Source organism: Balaenoptera physalus, assembly GCF_965194825.1.
Source record: "Balaenoptera physalus genome assembly, chromosome: 5".
NCBI classification, from domain to species: domain Eukaryota; kingdom Metazoa; phylum Chordata; class Mammalia; order Artiodactyla; family Balaenopteridae; genus Balaenoptera; species Balaenoptera physalus.
In genome coordinates, this window is record NC_138884.1 from 86,655,347 (window position 1) to 86,668,348 (window position 13,002).

The 13,002-nt window shown below is 35.8% G+C and overlaps 1 protein-coding gene across 9 annotated transcripts in view; it reads right to left on the minus strand.

Annotated features, from left to right (window-relative positions):
- Positions 1-13,002, minus strand: part of KLHL5 (kelch like family member 5) — a 195,384-nt gene that overhangs the window by 167,397 nt on the left and 14,985 nt on the right. For all 9 annotated transcript variants that reach the window (XR_014264392.1, XM_082464089.1, XM_082464085.1 and 6 more), the window contains exon 2: positions 1,858-2,331. Coding sequence is in view for 8 of the 9 variants with exons in the window: in XM_082464089.1 (XP_082320215.1) it covers positions 1,858-2,240 (383 nt within the window). In the remaining variant the exon portion in view is untranslated. The remainder of the gene's footprint in view (positions 1-1,857; positions 2,332-13,002) is intronic.

The window sequence follows — 13,002 nt, forward strand, 5'->3', positions numbered from 1 at the left end:
GCTACCTCAGTAAAAAAAAAAAATCTTTTTCTGTCATAATGAATATCCCATCAAGAGGACACTTTAATATGGATACTAAAGAATAGATTAACTTAATTTCAGTAATCATTAGCTATGCAAACTACTTTTGTTGAAGGAAGTAAATTATAGTGACCTATGTGTGTATAACCTTTCTAAGGTTATACATGTATATAAATTTTATAATCACATATGCATAATCTCTCCAGGTAGTAGATACATGTTAAGATTTTCATAACTAATGCTGGTAAATGAATGAATGTTTTGATTTTTTTCTAATTTTGTTAGAACATTCTTGATACGTTGCATTGGTTTCAAATAAAAAGATGATTACTCTTTGGTTTCCCACCAAATGGGAATGGTTTTATCCCAAAAATGATAAACCCTGAACCTTTTAATATATACTTTATTCTTTTTATGGCAACAAGTATCCAAAGAAAATACAAAACAATGAAACCATATTAATTCAAATGATCTCCATATTAAAATTATTTGTGGCTCCTATTCCCTTAAAATAATGCTAAATCATGAACTAATTAAATTTAAAAAAATTAAATACACTAGTTACCTATGTAAAGATATTCCCCTCTCTCCATTACACAAATGATTATAGAGGACTGTTCTATATTTGTTATTGTTCCAGCATCACAGTTCAGAATTCCATATTGTGAAGATTAGAAGAGAAGGCGGTAAATATCCCCAAGTAAAAGATATTTGAATATACGAACTCATTTTGTCTCCATCTCTTATGATGCCTATATTAATAATAACCAACATACAAATTACAAGTGTTATCAAAACCTGTAAAGAAATTTTAAAAGAAAAAGGATCCAGTAATTAATCTAGAAAAATAATAAGTCTTTAAATATTTTTAAATGAAGATGAATCAGAAAGATGACTTTCAGGCCCTAACTTGTTACATAATATGCTATAGTATTGATAGTTTAAACTGATTAAGAAGAAAATTCATTTCAAAGGTAAAGCCTGGTTCCACGGGTGCAGGTGGATAAAGTCATTATGAAATTACCAATTTATTAATTTTCTCTCCTCAAACTCATTTCCCCTTCTTTTTGCCCCCTTTTCACCAGCTGACCACATCTAGCTCCTCTATGTTCCCTTACACTCTCCTGAAGGAATGTCCTTCATTTCCCTAAATAGCACAATTTTCAGAGAAGTGAAGGTAACAGGAATTAGTAGCTGTCATCTTAGAAAGAGACATGTTACTGTATTCTCTGAATTAGTCTGGAGGGCTGCAACATAGGACAAAGAGAAATAACCATAAGAAAAATATTATTGACAACTACAATGGTGCAAAAATTATTGGCAACTACAATATGCCTCTCCTCATAAAACCTTTCATTTTCACAAAAATTTAAAAATGACTCTATAATCTGTTGCAAACTAAAATGTCATAAAAATTTTTATACTATAGAAATGTCTTCTATAGTTTTGCTATGACTATAGAAGATAAATGAATGAAGCAAAATGCAAGGCAATGATGCATAAAACTGCTACCATGTATTATTTTCAAGGCAGAGCCAGATCTATATAGGGAACACAAGATATTTCAAAATGAAAGCTATTCGTTGTCTTTATAATTTTACAGAATTAAAATCAATATTAGAACATTTTAAAAAATCCCAGCAAAAGTACCACATATACATACCAAGATATTACATATGTGTATATATGTAGAGGTGTGTATATATATATATATATATATATATATATATATATATATATGTAATCATAGATTTTAAATAATAATACTAAATTATTTTAAACAGTATATAGAATATACCCCCACACCCCATTTCTATCAGTAAGAAAATAATCAACCTGCATGAACTGGAATCAGATTCATTTTCTTCTTCACTAGTGCCATCATCCACTTCTGGTCTATCCAGCCAATGTGCACCGCCACAATCTTCTGCTGTAAACTCAAACGCAGGGACTTCAGAGGTGGATGCCATTGGCCAAGAAGGTGAATTCTGAAAATCCAGTTGGCTGGACCTTCGGTAACCAATTGAAGCCAAAGGCAATTGTAGGCTACACGGATCTAAAAACTTTCTCCCACCGTTTGCTCCAGTCTGTCCTCGATTCCAAAATTCTCCCTGCTGGCTGTCAACTGTAGAATTGGGAGATGATGCTTGATGGCTAAACCACCTCCATCTGATTTTCAAAATCTGCTTCACATCAAACTCTTTACGAGAACCAGACATCCTCAGAGAAACCAAGTGATCGTCTAGGCAACGGGCAAAAAGCACTGCACAGAGATTTGTGCATCCAACCAAGACAAGAGAAGTATTTGCCCTGTTGTACACAATAAACAAATTGAAAGGAAAATAAATCACATTCACATATATATCTACATTTACTTTTATACCAATATATCAGATTATAGAGAACAAAGGACAATGAAAAAAAGATGAAACACGGTGGAACATTCCATTCAATCAGAGCGAACTCTCATCCACCTATCCTGAAACAGCTAGACCACTGTCCCCTACTCTCCTTTCCCTTACTGACCATTAGCTCTCACAAACACTGACAGCATTCATTAAAGTCCTTTTAAACACAGAACACCACCCCCTTTTCTTAAACCACAAATGACAGAGACAGAAAGCACTATCCCGTTGCAGTGTCTCAGTCTCTGCTGCTTAGTATATTAACTCTTTTATTGCTGAAACAAGAAATGTATTCCGCAGCATTTTCCTTTGTACTTAAAAAATCACTGTAAAACTAAAATGTTTCTATTTTTATACTAAGTTCCTAAATGAGATATCACAAAACAACAGGTTGTTTTAAAGTTTTTTAAATTAGATGAGTTATAGTGATTTTCAAGCTGGCTCTTTGGATGCGGGGTCAGGAAGGAGGAGGAGTACAAAGGTGGGGTTCCCGTTCACTGCTCTCCACTTCTATCTTCTCCCTTCAGGAAAGGAGTGTGTTTCACTAATACAGTAAGATCTGGGTAAGACTTCATCTGAGCAAAGAATATTGAGAAGACTAAGAAGAAAGAAAAGGTCTGAAAACTACAAAGGATCAAAATATGACAGTACTTATTCTTTCTCAAATAAATGACCTGAAGTCCATATTGTTCTATAATTAGGATTGAGCCACTCTGAATTACTACAATAGCCAAATTTCTATGACACTACTTAGGAAAAGGAAAGTGTGGCTCAAGAAAGCTACCTAGGACTGGGATAGGATTATTTCTTGGGTGTATAAGTACCCTGATGGTGCCCTCTGTTGTTGGCAAAACAAAGCAATGGTCTGAACATGGTTATAGCTAAGGAGAATTGATAAAGCAAATAAAAATCTATCAAATGCAATCAAATTTTAAAATATTGAATGATTATTGTGAGCAAGACACTCTATAGGCATTATGGGGGACACAGATACATACATCTTGGTTCCTACCCTCAAAAATAATTAAAGCGAGTTACTGAAACAACAAAATTGATAACTTAAGTGTAAGAAATATTATAATGCTGCAGTATTAACATTTTGTCATCTACAAAAACAGAGTTTGAAGTTTCAGGGTGCTCAATATCTAGTGCTATATCACAATGACAAATGACAAAATAAATGACAAAAAAAGCTGCTTTGGAGGGTTACAAAAATATTGTGAGGTATATCTTAACCCCACACAGCTCTTTAGGAGAATAAAAATTATTCAGAGAAATAAGAATAATAGGCATGAAAAGCCATATATAATTTTGTGCCAAATACTGTAGGACAAACCATAAATACTGTAAGAAAGAGAAAGGAGATATCAGGATGGTGTGGAGTGCTATGGGCCAGTTTCATTAGGGAGAAGGCTTCTAAGAATAGTAAGAAGTTTTACAGCCAGAATGATGAAAGATTTTATAAAGGAAGAAAGATATTAACAAAGCATGAAGTGAGCATACTGACAAAGAAAGAGGGGGGAATATCAGTTTGATCAGCCAACCAGAAATACCTAATTAATATTAAGGAGTAATAAGAGATAAATTTGGATGCATAAGATGACATAAAATGCCCTGAACACACATCAGAGGTGTAAAGCTAGCAGGCAATGTTAAGTGGACTGTTGAACAGGGCAATGTTTTAGAAAATTAATTTGGCAGTAGCATGCAGGATGCATTAGAGAGTGAAATGACACCATTCCCTCTCCTCTCACCTCTGTCAGATTCCTTTTATCAACACCCTTCTAACTCCACTCTACCTATACAACTTTGTTTCTAACTATTTTCCAAATGGACACACTGCTTCATCAGTTAAGACAGAGTCTACATTATAGTGCTTCCTGTTTTACATGCTGTTTGTGTCCCAATTTCTCTGGTTTTGAAATCCCACTCATCCCTCAAGGTTTAGCACAGATATTGCTGCCCTTAGAAAGGCTTCTCCAATTACTCTAGCCTTGTGGTTCTCAACAAAGGTAGCACCAACCCTCTGCTCCCACACCCCAGAAAGGCTTCTGGAAGTAGGGGGCATGGATTTTTAGTTGTTGGAATGACCAGAGAGGGCTATGGGCATTGAATTGGCAGGGGCCAGAGATGGTAAACATCTTGCAGTGCACGGTATAGACCCACACAATGAAGAAATACCACTGTAGTAGTTCATAATGATCTTGCCATCACTGTCTTCATGCAAGTAAGTATTTACCAAGCGTTTACATGTTTAAGGCACCACAAAAGGTAGAAAAATAAATAACAAAGATCTTTCTTTAAAGAGGGCTATACTCCGGTAGAGAAAAGGATAATTAAGTGAACATTACAAATAAAGAATACATTTTAATGTATATACTTTTATATAAATATAATTTCAAATTTTAAATTCAATCTGTCAATATGAGAACAATTACCAGAGAGTTCATTTACACTGTGCCAGCTCCATAAGCTAATTTTAATTGTTTTGCTGTTTGGTTGATTGGTTGGAGCCTGAACACAAGAGTGGACTTCATTAAAGACCACTGAGATGGGCTTCCCTGGTAGCACAGTACATAAGAATCCACCTGCCAATGCAGGGGACACGGGTTCGAGCCCTGGTCCGGGAAGATCCCACATGCTGCGGAGCAACTAAGCCTGTGCGCCACAACTACTGAGCCTGCACTCTAGAGCCTGCATGCCACAACTACTGAAGCCCGCGCGCCTAGAGCTTGTGCTCCGCAACAAGAGAAGCCAGTGCAATGAGAAGCCCATGTACCACTACTAAGAGTAGCCCCTGCTCGCCCCAACTACAGAAAGCCCACGTGCAGCAATGAAGACCCAATGCAGCCAAAAATAAAATTTAAAAAATTTATTAAAAAAAAAAAAGACCACTGATATGCAAGACATTTCCCGATATAGAGAAGAAATCCAAAGACGTGAATGTTAAAATGTTGAATCATGCCTCCACTCCCAAGAGGGGCCAAAGACCCTCTTCACCAAGATAGTGAGATATACATTAAATAAATACCTCTTTAATGTAGTAGCTCTTCTGAGTAGGCTAGAGATGCAGGTGGGAGATTAGCCACTGAAATAGGCTTTCTGATTTTAAAGGGATACTAGGATCTTGGGTTGACAAAGGCCAAGTAGCAGCCTTTAACCACTGCTGTAACAGTCATGGGCTTGGTTACATGCATACATACATACATACGCATGTATATACAAAAGCTCACCACCACCCCAACCTTTTGTATCAGTGGACTTATACTGCATGCTTTTTTCACTGAGACACTTATTTTGTCAATCTTCCTCCTCCTTCCTGGTAATCAATGCTGACAGCTTGGTGTAGAGCCTTTCACAACTTTCTCTTTCTTTATAAAACTCATATCCAAACTTATATACACATATATAGGAGTTTTTGTTATTGTTTTATAAAAGAGATCATACTGTATACATATTTTGGCATTTTGCTTTTCCCACCAAAATTATATACATGGAAATATAAACTAATAATGATCTTTTTAATAGTTGTGTAATATTCCATAATTGTAAAACACAATTTATTAAACTACTTCCTTGCTAGTGGGCATGCAGATTGAGTTCAGGTATTTTTGTTTTATGCTATTAAGATAATGTTGAAATAAACATCCTTGTGAGGCTTTTGTGTCTCTGGAATTTATTCACAGGAGTGGAACTGCTGGGTTGCAAGTATGTGCATTTTAAATTTGAAAAGATAGTTTACTTTCCTGAAATTTATATTTTCAAAAGTAAGTGAGTGTATCCTTCTCATTCATTTTCACAGGCCCACCAGTCAACAATAAGTATTATAATTCTTTATATTTCTAATATGAGCCCTCTATTATCAACATCATCTTGATATAAACCACCCTTTTCCCACTGAATTGAGGTATTATTTTTGTTATGAATTTTAACAATTCAGGATGCTAATTCTGTTGCACCATTTGTCTATTTTTATGCCAATATTAGTGTTTTAATTACAGTACATTTACAATATGTTTATTATTTGTTAAAGCAAGTTCCTATCTCCCCATATATTCTTTTACAATAAATTTTAAACTAATTTTGAATATGTACTCTTCTATATATACTTTAAAATAATATTACCCAATCCTCTCAACAAAAATCTCCAACCCTAGGGACTTCCCTGGTGGTCCAGTGGCTAAGACTCCATGCTCCCAGTGCAGGGGGCCCAGGTTTGATCCCACATGCTGCAACTAAAAGATCCTGCACACGACTGGCACAGCCAAATAAATAAATAAATATTAAAAAAAAAAATCCAACCCTATTGAGAAAAAAAAAAAAAAAAAAAAGAGATTCTAACTGGAATTGCATTAAATTTGTGTACTAATTTTAAGATGGTTGGCATTTTATGATATCAAGGCTTCACATCCAAGCATATGTTTTTTAGTTTGTTCAGATCTTATGCTCATTAATAAGATTTTTAAATCTTTTAACTATAGGTCCTGTGCCTTTCTTATTAAAATTTTTATCATGTTCTTTTATTTTCTCTTTTTTCACTGTTGTAAATACAATAAATTTTTTCTAGCATTTCCACATGGTTATTGCTATTATAATAAAAGTATTAAGTACATTTATCTTATATCCAGTCCTTTTATCATACTTTCTCATTAGCTATGATATTTTTAAAATTAGTGTTCATTTCTTGATAAGTTAGAGGCAACTTTGAGACATCTAGGTGGAGATGTCAGGTAGTTGGATAAATGTTCCTGGAGCTCAGATCCAAGCTCCAAGGAACTGTAAAAGATAAAGGCAAAGGACACTAAGAAGGAACAACCAATGAAGTAGAGGAAAATCAGCAGCCTATGGTGTTAGGCAAGTCAAGGGATAAAGGTGTTTCAATGCAAAAGGCATGGTCACAATGTCAAATGAGAGGTCAGGTACCATGTGCAAAGAAAAATGTCCACTGGAATTGGCAACATAAAAATTTTGCCAAATCAGATAGGAGCAGTTTCAGTAAAGGGTTGGGGACCAAAGCCAGACTGCGGTGGGTTGAAGAGTTAACGGAAGATGAGAAATAAGAGAGAGCATGTACAGACAACTCCTTCAGAAAATTCTGCTCAGTAGTGAGGCTGTGGAATGAGATTACAGCTGGAAGAGTTGAGGAATCAAGGCAATGGATTTGTTTTGCCTGCTTGTTTATTTGTTGATTTTAAAAAACACAGAACATATTAGAATGATGAGAATGATCCAACAGGAAGGTGAGATTGTTGACTGCAGGCAGAAGCACTGGAGCAAAAAAAGTGAAGACTTCGATAAAAGAAAAAGAAACGGCACCTAAGCACAGTGGATGGCTTGGATAATCATTGTAGGTGGGATATTTCCTCTATTGTAAGATTTATGACTTTCTAAATGCATTGATTATTTAAAAAGGAAAGAAAAGACATGCACTAGTCAGTCTATTCAAATTGAAAACCAAATAAGCCCTCTAAAAGGAGTCATGAAATAATAAAGATTAGAGGAGAAACTAAAGAATTAAGAAATGAAATGACAGAATTAGAGATCTAGCTCTTTAAAAATTTGCTGGTACTGATTAATTGGGAGATTGGGATTGATATATACACACTAATATGTATAAAATGGATAACTAATGAGAACCTGCTGTATAAAGGAAAAAAAAAAAGAATCCACCTTTCAATGCAGGGGATATGGGTTCGACCCCTGGTCGGGGAACTAAGATCCCACATGCTGCGGGGCAACTAAGCCCGCATACCTCTACCACTGAGCCCGTGTGCTCTAGAGCTCACACGCCACAAAAAAAAAAAAAAAAAAAAAAAAAATTTGCTGGTATCTTCTCTTACCTCCTAGCAAGTTCAAAGAAAAAACAAATTAGAACTTAGAACGAGGATAACATGACCATTAAAATAGAATATTTAAATAAAAGACTTAAAAAATAAAAGATCACTATTGCAACAAAAATTTTAAATGTCATATTGAATAATGGAAATGATGACAAATGGAGAGAATTTAGGCAAGCAAAGTTGGAAAATACTCCTCAAAGACAGAATTTGCTCAAAATCCTTTATAGCTAGGTCTCTAACAATTTTCGCCTAAGCTTAAGCCTGTCTTAAGCATGGGTATTTTGGGGAAAAATCTTTACTCTAACAAAATACATTAAAAAATGATCTACTGATAAAGTAGCTTGTTATAGCCCCCCGATAGAAAGGGGTTTACAGAAATATTTCCCGGCTTTAACTGAATTCTTGGGCCAAATACTTTATGAAAAATATGTAGTAAACTTAAGCATTAAGGTTTTCATGGCATGGAATTCAGCATTTATTTAAATAACACTTTTTCTTCTGTCCCATCAACTTTTACTACACAATAATATTGTTTCGCTCAAAAATTTATGCATTTCTGATGAGAAGTCCTTCCTAGGGTAATTATTTATGAAAGAGCAATACATACTAAAAGGCATTACATTGTTAAATTATCAAAATGGTTTGCACAGGCTACTCTATATAAATTAGATCCCTCATCATTCTCTATCCCCTTGACCTTCTTGATTTTTTTCACAGCACTTATCACCCCCTGGCATATTAGATGCTATTCCCTTATTATTATCTTTACCCTCACCACAAAGTCAGCTGCAGTACAGCTTTGTTTGACTCACTGCTGTAGTCCTAGCACTTAAAACAGTACCTGAAAGACAGGTGCTGAATAAATATTTCTCTAATGAATGAATGAATCCAATAACTATAAAAGCAATAATAAAAGATATATACTTATTATGTACATTTTTGAAATTATAAAATAAACTTAAGAACCAAATGTTAAAAGAATATTAGAAAACATTTACCTCTGGTGACAAAACCTTTTTAGTATTTTTCAACTTAAGAGAAAAATCACAATATATTACTCTAAGAACTTCTCTTTTCTATTTCATTCTTTAGGCATAAAATTTGTATCACTTTGAAATCTACTGGCTAAACAGCAGATATCTTTTCAGACTGACATTTCTTTCTTAAAACTGATTATCAAATTATATTCTGTACCTCTTTCTTGTTTTAATAACTTTGCTTTACTTAAATTTGAGATACAAAAGCTCACACAGTGTTTAAAATAGGTAAGTGTCAATTATGAATACATTTTTTAAAATGTAATTAAGGAATCCACATGCAATTTCTGCTTCAAAACTGCTCAAATGTTAGTCTGTGAATTTAAAGATGACATTATTCAGTATGACAATAGCAACACAGATGTCATTAAGATAGACTGCAGATGAGCTCACTTCAACAGTATGGCTTTCAAAGCTATGGCTTCACTCAACAATTTAAATTACAACCATTTAGTAACTGGTTTATATGTGTAATCATTATTATACAAACCTCTCTTCACATAGAGTTTTTAAGAAAACAGTATTTGTTTTATGAGTAATCAATTTTAATGAATCTATTCCTATAGTTTTAAGTGTGTACTACATATTGCATAAAACACATCAAGAATTAATTTTACTGTACTAACTTAGCAGCACTTCACCTCCCCAATTTTCCCCTCAACTATAAAAAGAATAAGTTACAACACATGATTTCAAAGAACCCTTTAAAGTTTGATAATTCCAGGACACTTTTAAAGCTCTGTCAAATTAGGTCTTTTATGAGAATTTGGCTTATTTTAAAAATTTGAAGACTGATATAATTCCACTAACATTTAAAAATGTATGACAGCAGAAAATGTCAGTCCAGTATTTACCCAGGTTAGGAAAGATTTGAGATTTAATTTTAACTTTAATTCCAGAAATAAAAATTCTGTACCTCTTCCCCAAACTCATTAAAAGCAAACATTATAAATGTAAAAGAAATCCTGTATTTATATAAACTCAATAAATTTTGCTATAAGCAGAAAGAACTCAAAGATGAAAAAATAGACAGTACAATCCATCAGGGCAGGGGCCACTATATCTGTAACAACTTGTATAGTGCACGACATTCAAACTTTTACTGAATTTAAACCAAAGAATAAATGAATAAATTAATGGCACAGACCTTGAACGATCTTAAAATATAGCAGAAGAGGGTTTTGAATGAAACCCTAACTAATTATCAAGAGGTAAGTATGTCCTTTATTCGGGAGAAGATGAGGTTCCTGAGTTAAGAATTTTGAGGTATACCCCAAAAAAATTAATTTGGTAAGTGAAGAATGGATTTGTGAGGGAAGATGCCATTGGTAGGAAAATCAGAAAACTCTTTGAGGTGAGAGGATAGTAACCTTGGCAGGAAGCAATGAGATCTGAAAGGGGGGTGGCTGTTAAAGATACTACAGAAACAGGCCTGATAAAATGTCTGTGGCAAATGGACAGGAAGAAGTCAAAGAGGACGGCATTTTCCAATGTGGGGGGCTGGAAGAACGGTAATATTAACAGAAATAAGGAAGTAAGAAGGATACAGTTTCAGGGGGGACTGAGGGTAGCTTTAGACAAACTTAGCTTTAATTATGTACTTAGCAACAAAATAGCTAGGAATATGGAGTCTAGAGTCATATTTAGCTTATAGTTAAAAATCAATCTACAATCTATTTAAGAAATCAGAAATTTAAAGTGTGGGTAGATGAACCCTGGGCTGTTAACATTGCTTATCTTTGCACTCTTTCCACTCGTTACTACAAACACATGGCATCAAAATCTCTTTTGTAATAAAAACAAGTTTAGAAACACACCCTGATATCCAAAATTAAATTTCTAGCACAATGTTAAATCTTTCACTCTGTTAAAAATATTTGGGAAATATTTCTGATTAAACAGTAAATGAAGAGGATTAACCAAGATGGCGGAGTAGAAGGACGTGCTCTCACTCCCTCTTGCGAGAGCACCAGAATCACAACTGGCTGCTGGACAATCATCGACAGGAAGACACTGGAACTCAACAAAAAAGATACCCCACATCCAAAGACAAAGGAGAAGCCACAGTGAGACGGTAGGAGGAGCGCAATCAGAGTAAAATCAAATCCCATAACTGCTGGGTGGGTGACTCACAGACTGGTGAACACTTATACCACAGAAGTCCACCCACTGGAGTGAAGGTTCTGAGCCCCACATCAGGCTTCCCAATCTGGGGGTCCGGCAACGGGAGGAGGAACTCATAGAGAATCAGACCTTGAAGCCTAGTGAGAATTGATTGCAGGACTTCGACAGGACTGCGGGAAACAGAGATCCCACTCTTGGAGGGTGCACATGGAACAGTGTGCGCATCGGGACCCAGGGGAAGGAGCAGTGACCCTGGGGGAGACTAAACCAGACCTACCTGCTAGTGTTGGAGGGTCTCCTGCAGAGGCGGGGGCTGGCTCTGTTTCACCATGGGGACAAGGACACTGGCAGCGGAGGTTCTGGGAAGTACTCCTTGGCGTGAGCCCTCCCAGAGTCTGCCATTAGCCCCACCAAAGAGCCCAGGTAGGCTCCAGTGTTGGGTTGCCTCAGGCAAAACAACCAACAGGGAGGGAACCCAGCCCCACCCATCAACAGTCAAGTGGATTAAAGCTTTACGGAGCTCTGACCGCAACAGCAACAGTCAGCTCTACCCACCACCAGAGCCTCCCATCAAGCCTCTTAGATACCCTCAACCACCAGAGGGCAGACAGCAGAAGCAAGAAAAACTACAATCTTGCAGCCTGTGGAACAAAAACCACATTTACAGAAAGACAGACAAGATGAAAAGGCAGAGGGCTATACACCAGATGAAGGAACAAGAAAAAACCCCAGAAAAACAACTAAATGAAGTGGAGATAGGCAACCTTCCAGAAAAAGAATTCAGAATAATGATAGTGAAGATGATCCAGGACCTCGGAATAAGAATGGAGGCAAAGATTGAGAAGATGCAAGAAATGATTAACAAAGACCTAGAAGAATTAAAGAACAAACAAACAGAGATGACCAATACAATAAGTGAAATGAAAACTACACTAGAAGGAATCAATAGCAGAATAACTGAGGCAGAAGAACAGATAAGTGACCTGGAAGACAGAATGGTGGAATTCACTGCTGCGGAACAGACTAAAGAAAAAAGAATGAAAAGAAATGAAGACAGCCTAAGAGACCTCTGGGACAACATTAAACGCAACAACATTCACATTATAGGGGTCCCAGAAGGAGAAGAGAGAGAGAAAGGACCAGAGAAAATATTTCAAGAGATTATAGGCAAAAACTTCCCTAACATGGGAAAGGAAATAGCCACCCAAGTCCAGGAAGTGCAGAGAGTCCCATACAGGATAAACCCAAGGAGAAACACGCCGAGACACATAGTAATCAAAGTGGCAAAAATTAAAGACAAAGAAAAATTATTGAAAGCAGCAAGGGAAAAATGACAAATAACATACAAGGGAACTCCCATAAGGTTAACAGCTGATTTCTCAGCAGAAACTCTACAAGCGAGAAGGAAGTGGCATGATATACTTAAAGTGATGAAAGGGAAGAACCTACAACCAAGATTACTCTACCTGGCAAGGATCTCATTTAGATTTGATGGAGAAATCAAAAGCTTTACAGACAAGCAAAAGCTAAGAGAATTCAGCACCACCAAACCAGCTCTACAACAAATGCTAAAGG